General features: G+C 39.4%; 1 protein-coding gene across 5 annotated transcripts; it reads left to right on the forward strand.

The window, feature by feature from the left end:
* The first annotated feature begins 3,857 nt into the window (after window positions 1-3,857).
* Window positions 3,858-16,983, forward strand: LOC112285441 (mediator of RNA polymerase II transcription subunit 12). Of its 5 annotated transcripts, none has more exons than XM_024526278.3 (17): window positions 3,858-4,207; window positions 5,900-5,959; window positions 6,136-6,241; window positions 6,672-6,749; window positions 7,088-7,141; window positions 7,491-7,598; window positions 7,876-8,022; window positions 8,317-8,616; window positions 8,810-10,802; window positions 11,033-11,447; window positions 11,603-12,247; window positions 12,402-13,359; window positions 13,689-13,976; window positions 14,425-15,110; window positions 15,310-15,631; window positions 15,829-16,537; window positions 16,757-16,983. In XM_024526278.3, exons 1-16 carry the CDS (start codon window positions 4,083-4,085, stop codon window positions 16,255-16,257), a joined length of 6,714 nt encoding a protein of 2,237 aa, XP_024382046.1. In that variant the 5' UTR covers window positions 3,858-4,082; the 3' UTR covers window positions 16,258-16,537; window positions 16,757-16,983. The 5 variants fall into 5 exon arrangements, with proteins under 5 accessions (XP_024382046.1, XP_024382045.1, XP_073391875.1 ...); XM_024526277.3 differs by having other exon boundaries at window positions 3,950-4,207; window positions 8,810-10,838; XM_073535774.2 differs by having other exon boundaries at window positions 3,950-4,207; window positions 9,080-10,838.
* Window positions 16,984-19,158: the final 2,175 nt, after the last annotated feature.

Below are 19,158 nucleotides of genomic sequence, written 5' to 3' on the forward strand. Positions count from 1 at the left end.
TAGCTTCGAATTCCGTGAAGTATCGCGATTCGTCCAGAGGCTGCGCAGGAAGGCTGTGTGAACGCGTCGGAGAGGCATTCTCCGAGGCATCCTGCGTGGCATCCTGCATGGCATCCTGCGTGGCATCCTGCGTGGCATCCTCCGTGACATCCTCCGTGGCATCCTCCGTGGCATCCTCCGTGGCATCCTCCGTGGCATCCTCCGTGGCATCCTCCGTGGCACCGCCAAAACATAGCGGCACTTCCACTTGTTGGTGCAAGGCAATGTGTGTGACTAGGAGATGGTTCTTTGGATGAAAATTATGACACAATGTAAATACAATACAGTACAGTACAATATAATACAACCCTCCTTCCAATTCATAGTTTTATTTGTTGCATCCAACTTGTAAATGTGTGCATCATGCATCTGTTCAGATTTCCTGTGTGTGAAGTTTAAGTTTTTTTTTTTTTTTTTTTTTTTTTTTTCATCTTTTGTTAGAAGACAATGAAAAGAAACTATATATTGTGATGAATGTAAAAATGCATGAATTTCTTTTAACATAATTCTTACTTTATTAGATGCATCATGTATTTCAAAAATATTCTTTAGTTATTGTTGATTTGTGTTATGTTTACAAATGCTTACATATATGCTCTCTCTCTCTCTCTCAATATATATGTGTATGTATAAGTATATGTATGTATATATATAAGCTTTCAAAATAAGAATGTCTAGTAGAATTTTCAAAAAGCTTACATCAATACTAACAAGTAAATATAATTATCAGTTAAATTATTACAAAGATGTTGAAGAGTATGTCTTAAAGAGTACATGTTTTTTTAAGTTGTTGACTTTAAATTCTCATCGAGGTATTTGAAGGATGGTAAAATTTAAATCCTTTAAAAAGTAAAATACATAATTCATCTCTAAAGCACTTCTTGAGTGCTTTCAAATGTAATTTTAAATTTATATATATATATATATATATATATATAGAATAATAATAACAATAATGTTATAATTCGAATTAATGTAATATTCTAAAGCATATTTTACTTTTTAAATAAGTATAAACTTTTAGCAAGTGTGAACCAAAACTTTGTAAAAGTTGTACATTATTAATTTTATGTACAACATGCAAAATCATTAAATGTCCAAATATATTTTTATTTTTATTTATTTAATATTTGATGTATTTTTTTCAGTTTTAGTTTCAATATTACCAATTGATTTTTTCAAATAAAATAAAAATGTTCTATTTTGGTTTGAAGTCTGCTCTACTATTGTTTTTCCTTACTGCCTAGTTTAATCCAATGGTAAAACAATTTTACCAACCACCATTTATTACAAAATTAATACATTATGGCATTATCTAATGATTTTAAGGTCGTTCATGGTATGATCACCACAAAGTAGGAATACTATCTTATCTTGATCATTTTTTACTAATTAAAATTTTATGAATTAGCAAATAATTACTATAATCCCATTAACCTTATTTTTATAAAAAAGATTATTAGACTCTTACTTTTATTTTTATTCCCTTTTTTGTCACATTGCAAGCTGTCTTGACATTGAGTCTTGTTATAGGTATCATCATTATATTTATAGTTCTTGTATTATTTGATGTTTCAACATTAAAAATTTGCTAAAACGAAATATTTATTAACATAATTGTAACTAAAATAAAATAATTAGAAAAAAAAAATACTGAACTTTTAGATGCATACTTCCTTTGGCAATAAGTACACTTTGTATAAAAAAAACAAGAAGATGGCAGGGCAATCTTTAATGATCATAATAATTTATGACATATAACATGAAATAATATAAAAGACAAAAATAGATTTATATTATATTAATGCTTTATATATATATATATATATATAGTTATTTTTTGATAAATAATAACTTGATTTGTAATTACAAATTAAGGTACTTACCTTGCTATCAAAAGCAAAGCATGTATTTTGAATCCATTTGAAATATATTCAATTTTATTTCTAATTTTTAACTATCTGAAAATTATATCATTATTACATAGAAATCAAAATGAAATATACGCAAATTGCTACAACTTAATAAAAATCATCACTAATGAAAAGAACAAAATACACAAAAAAGAAAAGAAATGAAAAGAAAAAAGAAAAAATTAAGGTTGAAAATTAAGTTGATTGGATGCCAATCCTACGATTACATTTTATATATGAATTAGTGTGAATTGAAAATGACCAATTTTCTAAATATTTTTTTCATGAAAAAAGTTCAACAATTTGTTTTTTCACAAGAAGATCAACTCATTGTATCTTTGTTCTGTCGAACATAAAATATTTTTTTGTTTTGTTCAAAAGGCACCCACAAAAAACAAAGTGCAAATATTAAATCATCCCTATGATTCTAACAACATTGGTTTTTGTAAAACCGTGTTAACATGAAACTTGATTGTCATTTACTTGGGCACCCTTTGCAGTACCAGATTATGTAAATAACAAAATATCTGGTGGGTTCCTGACATTGCTTTTGCCAGGTTAAATGTGTGTGAGAACTTTCATACGCTTTCACCAAAATGACTCACATAGAACGTGCTCCAGAGCCTTGATTTAGACACATATTGTGAACAATAAGATAAATAAATAAACAAATCAAAACATTCACAACATTTTAAAGATAATACATGGGGCCCTATCCCATTGATATGAGCTCATTTACCACCCCTCAGATACTGCCTAAGATTAGATTCCCCAGTGTACAGTTGCACCACGTCACTGATGACCCACCTCAATAAAGAAAAAAAAATAAACCTTTTTCCGTGGCCTGGAACCCTAAATATACGAAAGACCCAACAGCTCGCTTAATTACTCAATAATCATAATCAATTTCTGCACAAAAAGAGAGAATTAGAAAGGAAGCTGGAGAGAGAGAGAGCAAGCTTTTACGTTTTCGGGGCGGGGGAGGGGGGGTTAACTTTTCCGTCGGCGTTCGTCACTTTTTCAAAGCACGGGGTGTCCCGACCGACCATTTTTTTTACGGGGTCGCCGGCAAGGGACCGAGCGTGAGGGGGGGGGGGGGGGGGGCTCTGTCAACGCGCAACAGACTATCATCGATTACCTCCTGCATGCTTGCGGACTAGCTGTGTAAGTGTGTGTGAGTGTGTGTGCGCCTGGGGATTGTGACGGGCTTTCCATGTGTGCTTTGCCGACATTGTGGCGTTTAGTCGCGGGGATTTGAGGGCGCAGGGGGGCGGTGGCGTAGTTGCAACGAATGGTTGGTTGGTAGGAGGAAGGTGAAATGTGGATGGCGAGGGGGTGGGGTGTTGATGGAACCAGGGGTTGCGTGGTGGGAGAGGGTTTGCGCCGAGGGAGGAGGGATTGTACTCGCCCCGTTTTGATCTGCTCGATTTTCTAGCAGAGGTGCAATTACTGCTAGTTATTGACGCTTTTCTGTCTGCTGCAGTGCGAGGTTACACGAGTTAATGTTTGTGTGAAGGTTGCGTGAGATTTGACTCGATGTTTCGTAGTTTCTTGCGGGGGCATTCAGCTGCGGAGCACAGCGCACAGGAGAATTGTCGTAAGGTTTTAGATTGGGAGTTGTTATATTCGCGCGTTAGTTGCGGATTTTGGTGCAGCACCGCAGGAATAGTTGTGTAAATTTAGGGTCGGGGAGGGTGTGGGACTGTGGTTCGGAACTTTCGTGTTTAGCATTTGAGCTGGAGGAATTCGTTTCCTGTAGTGGTTTTTCGTCTGCAGCCGGTTGAAGCAGTTGGTCTAGCGTGGTGGTGGTGGAAGGGGAATACAGGGAAGTTGCAGGGGAATATTTGTGTGCAGGATTTGCATAGCGCAGGAGCCTATGGAGGTTGCGGATTTGATGTTCAGATTCGATAACAGGAAAGTATCAATTAGTGGTGAACAGAAGCGACGGCATATGTCGTTGAATACAGCAGCAGTCTCGCATTGATTGGCCATGCTGGTCAAGAGCAGAGGAAAAGATATAAGCAGAGGAAAGAAGGATTAGTAAGAGGGAATTGAAAACAGGGTGGGGTGGGTAGCAAAAGGAGCTTTAGCAGCATGCTGTCAAGGAGATCCAGGAAGCAGTAGGGAGGGATGCACCGTTACCCTGCTTCTGCTGGGGGCAGCAGCAGTGGTGGTCCTGGTGGAAGTGGTCCTCCACCTGCGCGCTCTTCTGATCCTTCCTTTCAGAACGCATCCAACTTCACCTTCACTTCCCGGCAAGTACCTTTTGCCTTACTCGTCTTTCATATTTTATGCTCATCGGCATCCCCATCTACGTCCTCATTGACTTCATATTCTTCTTCGAGTCATTTTTCAGACACTTTATGTAGTGCGGGGTAGTATGTAAATGTAGACTCGTAAAATAATTTGTATTGTGTGCCCCTTCGTCTTATCCACAGAGAGCCAGCAGCAAGGTCTCAGTGAGACTTCCATAATGCTCTCTTCTCTTCTAGATTAAGTCACTAGCGAGAGTTGTAATCGACGTCGCGGTATCTATATCATACTTCGTAAGTACTGGCCTCCTTTACAATACTTCAGAAGTTCAGCAAGCTTTCTTAGAATATTACAGAAACCTAATCAGTTTACTGCTGCGGCCGATGTCATCGTTCTGTTCTCTCTTCTCTACCTATTATTTTCGGAAGAGCTTTTTGTTATTAGCAACCTTAGATAACATTTGTCATTCTCAATGTAGCTCAATAGGTTCCTGGTGCATTCATCTTCAGCTACAAAATTGCCATTTTTGCTGTATTCATCATGCTTTGATACTCTTATCAGAATGTGTCAATTGTAGCTAGTTTTTGAAGATGCATTTCAGACTTGATCGCTTATCCTTTCTGATGCTTATCAGATCTGCGTTCATTCGAGGAAGACGTAAAATTTGTAGTTTTTGTTTCGAAAATTACTTGGGCATTAACTTCCTTTGAATCCTCTTTTATAATCTTGCAGAAACATCTCTATTTCTCTACGTACCTCAGCTAGATATTTGTATGTATCGGGACTTGTAGGTTGGATTGCTATTTGTATTGCATCTTTCTGTATTTGAATCTTTACCTCCTTGGTCAAGTGAGGTCATTATCTTCAAACTGATCATTTTAGAACTCCTGTGATTTGGTTTCACTTTGGATGTCTCTGCAATATTTAGGGTTCGTCCAGCTCAGTAAATTTCGTTTTCAGCTTTAGTCCCTTTCATGCTATTCCTCCAATTGAATCTGTTTTCCTTATCTGAGCCTCAGACATTTTAGTTTATTCCAGAACGCAGAGTCGGTTTGCAAAATCCTTCTGCATAGTGGCTTTCTGATGGAGTGCGATCTTCTAGACTCTTATAGTTTAACACTGTGTATTGAAGGGAATGAATATATTTTAAGAAGAAATGTTTACGTTGTCCCTTTGATCGAAATAAGGTGGCCAACATTATCTGTTACCAGGAACATGTAGAAATATTGAGAGGAATATTATCACGCACCTTAGAAATGATTGGCGTTGGACGCCAATATGCTTCCATTAATGAATCGGATCATGTTTGGGATACGTCGGGAAGTTGGATTTCTACTTGTATTTAGACTATGATTTTCTCGGCCCAGCTGTTAATTGTCCAAACCCATCATCGAAGATAGTCGTTGGTGGTTTCAATATCTTTTGAATACGTGTAATTCGGGATAATACATGTAACACATGCAACTGGAAGTAGTCGGGCGCTTGCGATAGTTTTAACCGCAGGTTTTGTACCAGCGTTGGGAAGAGTTGACCATTAGCGCTCACAATCAGTTTCTGAGAATTTTATTATGATCCCTTGTTGGATTGTGGGGGCAGAAAATTCCCTTTCAAGGATTCGACCGTGGTGGCTGGTTCGCCTACGCTTTTAAAATTTTATTTATTATTGTTTTTATCATTGTTATTCGTGTTTGCAGGCGTGCAATACCGCTTCAGCCTTATAAGTTGCGTTGCGAAAGGGAGCCTTTGAGTGCTCGGTGAGTAATTTAACCTTCAAAACTCGGATCCAGTCATTACTTTTTTGGATAGGTACAGATTTTCGTATCGTCTTTAGCTTGACAAGTTAGTGTCCTAGAAGGTGTTTCCCTTTTGTGCAAGATCGTTTGATTGTTACTGGATTGTATGGCGATGAAGACATGTCTTTAATTTGCAGACTTGGGCCACCGGATTTTTACCCTCCTACACCCAACTGCGCCGAAGAGATTTTGAATCGAGACACAACTATAAATGGCTACAAAGAACTTATTGATGGTGTTGAGGTTAGTTAATTATGTGTACAGAAATTGTTAGATTGCGTCACTATATAGAATTATGTACTTACGTTGACGTGCACACATGAACACGTGTTACTTGGTCCCCATTGATGCTAAGTTGCAGATTTTCACCAGGGTAATGAGCATTTGTTGCGCTCAGACAAACACGTGGCATAATATACAGATAAATTTACTTAATAATAGAGACGTAGCGTTGATTCGTACGAATATATTCGACTGCCCTTTTATTTATTTATTTTTATTTGTTAGTTACATTGGATACTCAGTGTACTTGATGTTAAGTTCGACGTTAGGTTATGACACTTCACGCGGACTTCTGAAAGGCTGAAGACGTGTACAATATATTTATATTTTCACGCCTGTTGGTAGATTTGTTGTTCTTAATACCTTGATGTCGTCGTCTGATCTTGTGTAGGAGAGTAAGGAATCCGTGCATACTTTGACTAATAATGAGGCCTTGTGGGCTAGGCCTAACGTGAACCGTTATAAAGAGGTTTGAATTCTCTCAGTTCTTATCTGATAGCTTTGCTTAGCAGGAATGATGAGGGAATTCAATTTTCTGGAGCTCGCAAGAGTATTTTGCTATTGTCTGCTTGCTCATTTTGGTGTAATGAACTGTCTACCTGTTTGGTGGCATACAACTAAGAAGTCATATCTGCTAATGTTAATAGTCTAAAGCTTATGTAGAGGCTTCATCGTTTCCACATACATAATGTTTTATTGTGCTTTGAATGTTTTTGCGGTGGACTTGTACACTTGAGCTTGTAAGGTATGCATTTGTTCAGCGCTATTACATGTATCGAGTTTTAGTGAATGGTTTACCTCGTGCAGTCAATTCGAAAGCGCTTAAGGGAGCTTAACATTGCTACTATTCGGAAACGTAAGGTAAGCTTTTACAGTGTCACCAACGTATCGATGAGCTTATCTATGTGCACACATTTGTGTGTTTTTAAGGCTGACCACATTCAAAGATTTGGTGTTTGCGCTCATTCGCTAGGTTACCATTAGCCAAATATTGTGCTCATGAACTTAAGTAAGGTTGTGGATGTGTGTCTTATACATACAGTTGCCTGTCATCCAACAATTGGAGCTGAGATGGGGTCTAATATGGCTATTCACCTTTATTTGAATCGACTTGGATTTCTCTCTCAATCATTCTAACAAGACAAGAACGAGTGCTTTACAAATCACCATCTTAACCTGTTATGGAATGTCGTATGTTTCATGATTCCAGGCTGGTCAAGTTTATGGTGTTCCACTTACCGGTCAATTGTTAGCAAAAGCTGGGGTTTTCCCAGAGCACCGGACCTGTGGAGAAGACTTCAGAAAGAAATGGGTTGAGGCAAGTGTTTGTGTCAATGGTCTGTGTTCTTCGCCTTGTTTTGACCAGCAGTCAAGAATTTAGACATTTCTTGCTGAGAGCAGGTGGAGTTTGGATTGCCGAGTAGATAACCGAAAAGTAGCTTCTGTTTTATTGTAGATTGAGAAGAATTTGCAAATTTCATGAAATCATGTAAGACCATGTTGTATCTATTGAAGGATTGAATGCAGGTAGGCAATGTCGATGTAGTCTTTTCAACGAACTAGTTCATTTATGCATTTTCTGGTATTGACTACAGGATCTGTCACAACGGAAGAGACTCCGGGCTTTGGCTGAGCATGTCCCTCATGGCTATCAAAGACGTACCATCTTTGAGGCACTTATTAAACATGAGGTTCCACTACTTCGAGCAACTTGGTTTATCAAAATCATCTATCTTAACCAGGTCCGTTCTTTTCTCCGTGTGTTGGTAATTGCATTTTTGTTATGCCCTTACCTATTTTGAGCATGTATAACCTGATTGCTTCTTTTGTGATGCCCTTCTTCAGCTCTATGTAATGATTAAAGATACCTCTGAATTTTCGTTATGACAGTTTCTACTGAATCGGGAAGCATTCGATTATCAGTTAGAACTTTGAGTGTTTCTGGCTCCAGGTTCAAATCTAAATTCGTTGTATTACATCTCGTATTCAAATGCTAAAGTTGTACTAAAAAATCCCTATATTTGGAACATGATCAGGTTAAGCCCATGTCCATTGGGATGTCGGCAGGTGGTCCCGACAAATCACAGTCAAAGCGAGTGGATCTTTGGACTAAGAATGTGTTGGAGTATATACAGACATTGCTGGATGATTTATGCCAGGCTGGGGGTGCTTCTGGATCACGCTCTCAAGTTCTGCCTACGAGGAGTGCTTTAGTTGAGAAAGAGCCTGATGTGCTTACTAAATGGCGATATGTCGTACGCTTGGCACAATGGCACTACACAGAAGGGCTGCTCAATCGGACTCAAGTTGTCGACTGGACTTTGAAGCAACTCCAGGTAGAACTAAGCATACTAAGTACTAGCTTTTGTAACATGGTTGTTTCTTCGTGGAGTGAGGTTAGTTCGTTGTGTTTTGATTGAATACTTCTTGTAAATTGCGTTGAATTTTTGAAATACCAATTAAGTATTTTAAGATGAACTGGATTATTATCAGATGGTTTGCTGACTAGTATGGGTTAAACTTCTACAGGACAAGGAGAGTTTAGAGGCTCTAGAGCTTCTTTTGCCGATAGTACTTGAACTCATCGATGGCATATCTTCGTCTCAGATACATTCTCGGATGCTTATTGAACTATGTCTTCAGTGGCTCCGTAAGCTCTACTCGTCAGGGCACGTGCCCAGCACTGGTGATAGTTCACAAAATAATCAGGTAGCAGACACATTAGTGAAGCTACTGCAATATCTCCTTCTTGTCGTTCCTGACACCTTCGTTGCATTGGATTGTTTTCCTTTGCCCCAGCCTGTGAGCTTGGGTGGCAGCAATAGCTCAGCCATTGAAAGTTCATCCAACGATCTTGGCAGGGTGAACTCTTTGGATGAAGATCAATCTATCTTTAACGCCAAGGGGAAGAGAAAGACGAATTTTGAGGTTGGGGTAGACGAATCAGTGGATCTTATAGAGAGACGTACTGCGTCTCTTGCAAGAGCTGTGAGTCCTACTTTACTGCGCAACAATGAAGGGAGAATTGTGCAGGCTCTGGACAAAGCTCTGGAAAAAGGAGACATCGCAGGTGCTTATCGAAGTGTGTACGACGAGGAGTTTTGCAGGAGTGATAATTTGCCAACTGATTGGCGAGCAGATGTTATATCTCGCACTACTTTCAATCTTTCTGGTCCGGTCAATCCATCAGAGCTTTACCCAGTACGATTTTTGTGCGAGTGGGCTGTTTGTGACTTTCGAGACAGCAGAGGCATTGTGAGCAAGATAGTACGGAAACAATGTGCTTGCAGGGATATGTCACGTGTTTATGTGGCCGTCTCAGTGTTGCGGATGAGGTTAGCAGAAATGGATTTAAAGATTGGTTCTCACTCCTCGGACCCTAGGTTGCCGGAGCATTTCCACTGCGACTTCCCTATGTCTCGTGGCGGTGTGCCGGTGCAGGTTCGAAGCAGAAAGAGTAAAAAGGAGCATGCTGTGCATGCACGAATGGGACGCTCGTTAAAACACAATGATAGCGACTTCCTTGCGCTGCAAGCTTATTCTCATAACTCAGTTGCAATACATGACTTGGTATACGCTTGGTTGGATCAACATGACCTTTGGCAAGGAGATAGTTCAGATCGGCTACCCTTGCTTCTTTCTGAACTCGTGAGGGAAGGTTTGTTTAGTCCAGAAGCTTATGTTCGGCAACTGCTCTGCAACGGAGTTCTGGACAAGCAGTCCTCTGCAACAGAGATTGCCCGGGCATCCAGACACAGACATGTATTGCAGCATTTACCATTTCCTGGAGAGTTGATTGTTGACGGTGAAAGCAACGCCGGACAGTCTGCTGCTTTTCGAACGTATCGAATTGAGCGCCGGGTGGCACTAAATGTCCTAGGGATTCCACGACACAAACATCAAACTCAGGAGACAGGAGTTACCGGATTTCTTGCTCAAAGAGAAGATTCTAGGTGTTCTGATTTGAAGCCACCTCTGCATGATTCTCGAGGTAGGAAGAGAAGTCAGAAGCGGAATTTAAAGATTGTTGAACTTAAGCAGTTAATTGCAACAAGTCTCCGATTTCCTGAAGATTCTTTGAGAATACTTGCAAAGCAACTAGAACCGAAGGCCGGCGCTGGATCAAGTGGTTCCAAAAGTTTTGCATCCAATTACACGGAAATAATGGATGCTACCCCAGGTTGTGAGCAGTGTAGCCGGGCAAAAAGACAGAAAATTACCGAAGGAAAGGAGTGGATTGCCTCAGGATCTGCAATTCCCTCAACGGAAGAGGAAGAGAATTGGTGGTTCAAGAAGAGCCCCCCAAAGGTTGTTGAAAATCCCGTTAAATTGGAACCTCCTGTAAAAGCTGCTCCTAAACAAACCACCAGAGGACGGCCAAAGCCTGTGCGCAAAACACAAAGTCTTGCTCAAATGGCCAGTAATCGGATTGATTTCAATCAGGGAGTATCAACTACACATATGCTGGAACCTAAAGTCAGCTGTCCTATGCATCATCCCTGTCTGGAGAGCGGAATTGCAGGTCAATTGAAATGCAGTCATTATGATAGAATGTCAGGTCGCTTCCCTTTGTATTTCACCATCTTCTCTTCCACTGAGGGCTCGTCTCTCAATGTATAGTGTAATGTATCGCATCTTTTTAGCAACGCACAAATTATAGTGTTGTTCTTTCGCTTTTATGGCCCCGTGATTTGTCGCCGCATCTTACATCTTGAGCATGTGAATCTTACAGATCGTTTGGTTCTTATGCAGGTGACCTGCGTGTTCTCGGAGAGGCTATGAAGCGTCTCAGGGTGTTAGAGAACCAGTTGCTTGTAAGCTGGTTGAATATCCAAGTGCGTAGCCTTCTTACTAACCAAGGGGTCACATCTCCAAGTTCACAATCGGACCGCCGATTGGCAAATGGCGGGATCTCTAGTATTAAATCTTCAGATACAAGCTCGTGGAGACTTGGAGAGGAACAATTTTCGATTCTTGTGTACATCATGGATGTTGGAAATGACCTTCGCACGCTGGTGCAGCTTCTGCTTTGGCTTTTGCCTATTTCTGGGACTGTCTCGTCCCTCCCTGCCAGCCATGTAAACCATGGAATCCCTGCATATGTTGGAATCAGAGGTGGATCTCCTTGTGCTGTGGGAGAAACAACCCTATTATCGTGTCTTCAAAGGTATAATTGTCTCATCCCGCTCTTTATACACATTGCAAATATGTTTATTCCAGTCATTTATCTTCACCGTTCTGACCCAATGTTTTGTAAGGGCGTAGACTTTGACATGGTGGCTTGGGCACCTTATAAATATGGGCTTTCATGGCTGGCATCAGGTATGAAAATGTTATGGCGTCCATGGATATGCTTCCACAGGCTTTATCTGCAGCTATGCAACGAGCTGCAAATGTAATGGCAGCCGTACCAGGAGGTAGAGCTGGATGCTCAGCACTTTTGTGCTATGTTCGGGATCTTTTGCGTAAGTATGGGAGCCTTGCCAGTGTACAGGCGTGGGAGAAATGTTGGAAAGCCTCTTGTGATCAGCGTCTTCGAGCTGAACTTGAAGCTTTGAAAGCAGGTGATGGTGAGGGTGGATTTGGACTAGTGAGCAGTATGGGTGACGACAGAGATGATCCAATTCCGCCTCGTCTGATAGGGCGTCTTGTTCGATATGGGAATGTTATGAAGGACATTATTCAGCGAAATGCGGACGCCGCAACACAAGTTATCATAAACAAGGGACGGGAAGGAGGAGAGGATTTCATGGAAGATGTTTTCCGTCATGGTCATACTCTTGTCGTGAGTGTTATGAATACCGTAAGACAGAACAGTGGTGGTGTTTCTCAAAATGACGCGGCGCTTGTGGCCAACGCGGTATCTACCATTGTTAACCATGCTGGTCAAAGTGTGGCCAATGTTTTGGAAAACTTGGGATATAATCTCTCTGGAGAAATTACTGCAACTGCAACGTCTGCTTTACAGTGAGTCACCTAATAGCACTAAATTCTTACAGCACTATGTTGGATCAAATATCCATAAGTATATTTGCAAGTAGGGCAATCGACTGATTTTGGCACTCTTAATTGTCCTTTGCAAAGAAACTGTGAACTGATTTGTGTTATGAAATGTTCTTAGGAGTGGGCGCCGAATATTGCAGTTTTATGTATATTGCCTAAATTTGTTGAAGAGTGCTATCGATGATCGCCAAATCCGGATGATGGAGGTGGCTATAGCCAATGAAGCAAATATAATTGTGCAAGCTGGAGTTGGCCAATTTCTAGGAAGATCGCCTAGATCTCAATTTCATCTGTCTCCTGAGATATCAGACACCAACTCGACCTTGGCTAATGATTCCGGAGGCACCCTTGGGCGGCCTACTATGGCAGCTTCAGCAATACTTGCGCTAGTTGCAGGTTTAGTGGTCAACGGTGTAACCAGTCTTGAGCGTATGGTATCTGTGTTACGTGTGAAGGATGGATTGGAGAACTTGCATCTTCAAAAGTCTGGAGGTTTGAATGCAAATGGCAAAGTGAGCGTTATGGGGGGTAGTGCGAAGGCTGAGAGTGTGCCAGAGGCACACATTCATTGGTTTTGGGTACTGATCGGAGATTGTCGGACTATACTAGATGGATTAGTTGCAGATTTACTCGGCGAGCCAGCTGTGTTGGGTTTGGCACGTTTACAAAGATCTATGGCTTTAGTGACTGTCTTTCCTCCTGCATATGCCATCTTTGCAGTTGCCTTGAGGAGGCAGCAAACTATTTTTGCCAATAGCATGAGCCGTGAAGAGGCTATAATTCAGGCAGTTACTGCAGCAGTGAATGATATCATTGCTCATGAACCATTTCGGGACGTATGTTTAAGAGACACTGCCGCACTTTACCGCTGTATGTCATTAGACCCAGGAGAGGTGAAGTATGCAGCCATGCTTGACTTGCAGGGATTTGAGTTGTATAAGAAAGTATCAGCGATGGTTCCGTTACGTGCTCGTCTATTCTTGCATGCTCTCTTGGATCGAAAAATGCCAGAGGATGATATGCGGGGTCAAAACCATACCTTAAACGGACCAGGGCAGATTGAGCAAGTTGTACAGGTACGACATGCCCTCTGCAATCTTTCATTGGTTACTCCGTTGCATATTGAGTACGTGTTGAGTACTCCACAGTACGCCCAAGTGCTTTTCTGCGTCACATCCGGGTATTTTAGTTTTTGATTCAGGCGATGACCACCAATATTCATGAGTCCCTTATGCATCCAGTCAATACCCCTCATTCTAAGTTTCATGTATTCTTTCGACCTTGTATATCTTACAAGAGTTAGCTGTTGCATTCAGCATTTCATCTTTATTTACCACTAACTACAGAATTGATCAATATATTTTTAGTGGACAGTCAATCATCTGAGTGTTTGTTGATGGTACAGGTTTTAGATGAACTTCAGGCAGCTACGTTTCATTGGCAGTGGGTGGAGCTGCGGCTACTTTTGAATGAGCAAGTAATTCTTGAGAAGCTGAAGATTCACCCACAAAGTGCCCAAGATGCTGTCCAGGCAGCCATGCAAGGACCAGACCGTCAGCAGTTGGATGAGTGTGAGAAAACGTTTACAGAAGTCGTGCTCACTCGATTGTTGGTGCGCCCTGATGCTGCTGCCCTTTACTCTGAAGTGGTGCATTTGCTTGGCAAAGCATTAGAAGACTATCTCATATTGCATGTGAGTTGTACCGGACTTGTCTGACTACTAAGCCTTTCACAATTTTCAATTCTCCGAGGAATTTTGTAGATATGGGATAATGAATCGTGTATTGATATTTGAAGAGTCCTATACTCCTGCTGGTTTAAGCCTTGAGTGTCTGGTTTGATCACTAAAGTTTGATTTTCTGTTTCTGATTTTGTTACATGGAATTGAAATATTACTTGGAATGGTTGTTTGACTAAGGCTTTTTAGTTTCTGAAGATCTTCACTAGAGAATGTACTTTAGTATCTCTGTTTAACGATAAGATGAATGTTTGTTATGGTAGAAAATCATGTATCTATCATCTTGGTGTTTTCTTTGGTTGCAGTTTTTGTTTTTGTTTTTGTTTTGTTTTGTTTTGTTTTGTTTGTTTGTTTGTTTTTTTTTGTTTTTGTTTTTTTTTTCATACCCAGAAATTACCTGCAGGTCAAGTGGGTGCTGGAGAATAATGATATGTTGCTGGGTCGCAAGTCTCTTCGTCAGCTTCTGCATAACATTGCAGCAAAGAGCTTTTCTATTAGGCCACGGCAGGCAAGGACCTGGGATTGGCAGCCACCCAAACAGCCCCACAGAGATTTGGCGGAGATGTCTGAAAAGAAACAGGCTTCATTGCAAGTAGGTGCAAACTCACCCGAAGAAGGTGAGCTTGAGGAGGAAGCAATGGACTGGCAGAAATCTGATGAGAAGTCATTTCAACAAAGTAGCAGAGCATTTTCTGGTTCATCTTGCAAGCCTTTTGCAACGGAGAAAGCTTTGGCAGATTTGGTGCTTCCTTGCTTGGCTCGAAGTTCGTTGGAAAACCGCAGCGGTTTCGCCTTTGAGCTGGTGAAGGAGATGAACAACCTTGAGCAGCACATCAGTAACCTCACTCGAAGTAGTGGGCGACCTGCCGCATCTGCTTTACCAGGCAGTGATGGCATTCTTGGTTCTAAAGGCTCCAGCGTGAGGAGGGGTCCTCGTATCGGGATGGATGTTGGCAGTCCAGGTCTTGGGCGTCGCCTTACTGGTTCTATTTCCGAAGCTGTTCCTGTCTCACTGGCTGCCTTGCAGACATCCGTTTGGTTGCGGCTGCAATTTCTTCTCCCACTTCTTCCTATAATCCTCACTGAAAGGTAATTTTGAGGTCCGAATTAGCTGAGTTTGACGCAACACGTTGGCGTTATTTTTTTCCACCTTTCTTTCCGCTCGTATTCATCTGGTTTAAAATTGCATTTTTCTGTTCCATGGTGCTCTGTTATGAATTTGAGGATGTTCCTCATCTATCTTACTGAAGTATTTACCGAATTTTTCGTCTCATGCTCATCTTTTCAGGGAACAGCAATCAGGCCCAAACAAACGTCAAACTCTTGCTCCTGTGTTGCTCCGATTGCTTGGGACTAGGGCTGTACAGGAGGAGGCTGACGTATCATGCTGCTGGGACCCCTCATCTTCAAATGACTTTGAAAGAAATTCTCAGGCTACGTCGGCTGCTGCAGCTGCCTCTGCCTGTGAACCTTTATTCGATAGACTTCTGAGCATTTTGCATGCACTGCTAAGCAATACATGGCCAGTGTGGCTCAAACCTCGCAAAATTTCTGTGAAGCCCTTGCGAGATATACCACCTTTCGATAAGGAGACAGCTGAACGCATGCAGGTGTTCGCTATCGGACATTCTACTTCTTAAGAGCATATTTTGGGGATTATACCAGTTTCTTTTCATAAATAGTTAGCGCAAAATCAGTGGAGGAACATATTTATAATTTAAAATAGTTTTTTTTAGTTTTTAGTTATTATTATTATTATTATTATTATTATTATTATTATTTCCTAATTGTTTGGCGTGGCTAGCAGGTGGATTTGGAGCACATGCAGTTACCTTGTGGCATTCGTGGCCGACTACAGGCAGCCTTCCCTCTTCTTCCTCCTACCCCCGTTACTACAGTTTCAGCAGCCCCTCCACAAGTACCTGCGGCCGTTTTTTCTCTTCTTCAAGCCCGGGGATCTAATAGTACTCCGGCATCCACAATGTATCCAGGGTCTGCACAAAAGAGTCTTTACCCTGCTGAAAACAATGTCGGTAAATTAAAAGCAGTTGCTTTACCAGATTCTGAGATGGAGGTCGACCCCTGGACGTTGCTTGAAGATGGTGTGGGGGCATCAAATGGTCCAATTGGAGGTGGGGAGGTTGGAAATTTGAAAGCATGCGCATGGCTTAAGGGAGCTGTAAGGATCAGGCGAACTGATCTGACATACATTGGAGCTGTGGACGAAGAGTCCTGATTGAGTTTACTTGGCCTGAGGCCTGTGCTTTTACAATAATTGGAACAGTTCCTTAAAGAACGTAGGATCAGTTGTATTCCATTTGTATCATATCTTTCATGTACAATAGTCTTAGAACAATTCAACCATGTATCTGCATGTATCATCCGTAGGCGAGGACCCTCTTGGTTGAAGAATGGAGCAATATTACTCCTGTTGCAAGGGTTCTCTTACGTTACTAGCATACATATTGAGTCGGCGCATGGCGGCCTTCGCTGTCCGAGCATATGCTTTCACCCAGGTATCCTATTTCCGCAATGCTTGTCTGATTTGCATTTGAGACTTGCCGTAGTTATTAGTTTTGTCGGTTCCATCTTGTTCAGGAAGGACATAAAACCGATATGGTTACTAAGTTATTGTCTTGGAATGGTCAAGTCTATCAGGTTTTGGTTATCGATATTTTAGAGCCACGCTGAATTGTGTTCAGCGAAACTAATACTTGGGTATGGGTCCGGTGCAGACCTGTGAATGGCCATGGTTCGATCGTGACAGGAGCGGCTGTTTCGTGATGAAAGTAGGGTCTACGAGCTACAAATCCGCTGTCGATCGGTTGTGTTCCATGCATGCCCTTGTTGTAGGCTGTGATATCTCTGAAACATGAGCGTCACTATTTGGTCTGATGCATGTGAGCTCATCATGCTTGTGGATCATTAATCATCATTTTCGGGCACCATTTAAGACCTGTCACATGCTTTTGTGGTTTGTCTATCACTGCCGAAGCCATTTGAAATGGTTTTTACCGGCGTACTTTTTCTCGTCCTTGTGATGTGATGTGATGTGACATGGAAATGTTGACATTGTACGCTGCCACTAATTTTTGACACTTCGTTTTACCCCATATGTATATTGTTTGAAGCTTTCTTGTAACTCTCTTACGAATCAATGGTTCTTGTCAAGTCATGGCTTTGTAGGATAGACTCGATTGACCCTCGACTCTGGGAAATACTGAAAGGTGACTTTGCGAGTTGTTGTGGTTTCACAACTTGAATTGCTTCTTCTTGTAAATTATATTGCTTTTCCTTATTTGTTGCGTTTACAACTGGTCATCACAGGATTTGTGCACCTTCTGTCAATGATCTGGAAGGCTGCTTTTATGATGAGGTTAACAATTAAGCGACAGATTTGTTCTCAGATCCACCGAGAAGGGAGATGAAATGTGAGCTCTGTGAATTCTAGAGCCATTCTCTGTGGCATTCAGACCTGTGCACACAAAGTCTGTTAGCTCATTTCTCATCTTCCAATGGTAGAAGTATGTAGCATGTCTAGACATTATCATAGTTAATTTTTGAGTAGGGTGAAATCCAGCAATGCATCAGCGGTACCAATTATTATTATTCGGGAACAAGAATCGTTACTCGACCACTTGTAAATATCAATTCCAGCATTATCTGGTTTTTAGGGGCTTTTTGCTACTTGGTTCTCATTAAACAACTATTCCAAACTTTAATAGGTTTTTTTGTTTTTTTTGTTTTGTTTTGTTTTTTTTTGTTTTTTGAGTTGACTGTTTAGAAGTGTCATGTTGGTCTTGATTAACTCTTTGTTAATTTTTATTCATTGTCCTAATTCAAAGTCAAGAAAGTGATTGCTTGAGCAATAAAAAAATGTAAAGTTGATTGAGGTTGTATTGAATATAGTTTAAGAGCATGTAGTAGTTGAAGAGATGGGGCTAAATTTTACTTAAGTATCATTAGTATAGTTGCAATAATAAATGGAATATTAAAATTTAAAACATTATTTACAAAACGAAGTTTTAATTAAAGGTGATAAGTTTAATCAATCTTTTAAAAAACATATATTTTAATTTTTTAAAAATTTCGTATTAGTAATAAAAAAACAAGTTGTAGCCATCTAATTTAGAATAGATTGTATTTTAAAATTAGATTTTTTTATTAATCACATTCTTCTTTTGTCAAGATTTGCTTATAACAACAAGACAATTGGCATCTTAAAGTAATGTTTTTGTAGAAAAACCATGAAAATACATAATTAAAATAGTGAAGGTTTTGGATACTAAAAAAATATCCTAATTAGAGGTATTAATTATAAATTTTGTATCCTTGAAAGAAATAATGGTTTCATAAAACTAAATGAAATTATTTTATTATAATAAATAAATATGTATTTTTAAAAAATATGTTATTCATTAAATGTTGGAATTAAGAAAAAAAAATTGTCATTCATACAAAGAATAAATATTAATAAAACAATGATGCATATTATTTAAAATTCTATTAAGTAAGATATGATCCAAAAAAATAAAAATAAAACATGTACATTTTTTTGGATTTATTTTTAAATAAAATAATAAAATATTTAGATTGTATATATTAAAAATTATAAAACTTAAAATTAGAATTGAAAACTATAAAATATATATATATATATATATATATATATATAGCCTTAAGAAACACTACTAAGGGTGATTATAATTAAATTAAACAAACTGAACTGATATCATTATTCATCAATTAAAAAACTAATGTATGTATTTATTGCTGAGAAACGTTTTTTTTATCATTTTATTGTTATTATTATTATTATTATTATTATTATTATTATTACCTATAGGTTTTTAAAGTCTATTTTATATTATTTATATTAAAATTTAAAAATGATTGTTTATTTAATAAAAATTTAATATTGGTTAAATCAACTTAAGTTATTACAAACAAAATATGTTTCTAAATCACACTAGTTGCTTCGATTATTCAATATTTAGAATTGAATAGAAAGCATTTCGGAAATGTTTTTAGTAAATACATGTCACATTATGTTTGCTTTTAAATTTTCAACAAAAAATATATATATATATATATATATATATATATATATATATATATATTCATATTCATATGTTTC

The sequence above is a fragment of the Physcomitrium patens genome, chromosome 8 (genome assembly GCF_059467195.1).
Source record: "Physcomitrium patens ecotype Gransden chromosome 8, ASM5946719v1, whole genome shotgun sequence".
Classification (NCBI taxonomy): Eukaryota; Viridiplantae; Streptophyta; class Bryopsida; order Funariales; family Funariaceae; genus Physcomitrium; species Physcomitrium patens.

What these genes read in the sequence shown, in the direction of transcription:
- LOC112285441 (XM_024526277.3), top strand. Translation starts at nt 4,083, where the DNA reads ATGCACCGTTACCCTGCTTCTGCTGGGGGCAGCAGCAGTGGTGGTCCT. An exon ending in AGGGAGCCTTTGAGTGCTCG is followed by an intron (nt 5,960 to 6,135) that starts GTGAGTAATTTA and finishes TTTAATTTGCAG; the next exon opens with ACTTGGGCCACCGGATTTTT. An exon ending in CTATTATCGTGTCTTCAAAG is followed by an intron (nt 11,448 to 11,602) that starts GTATAATTGTCT and finishes GGCTGGCATCAG; the next exon opens with GTATGAAAATGTTATGGCGT.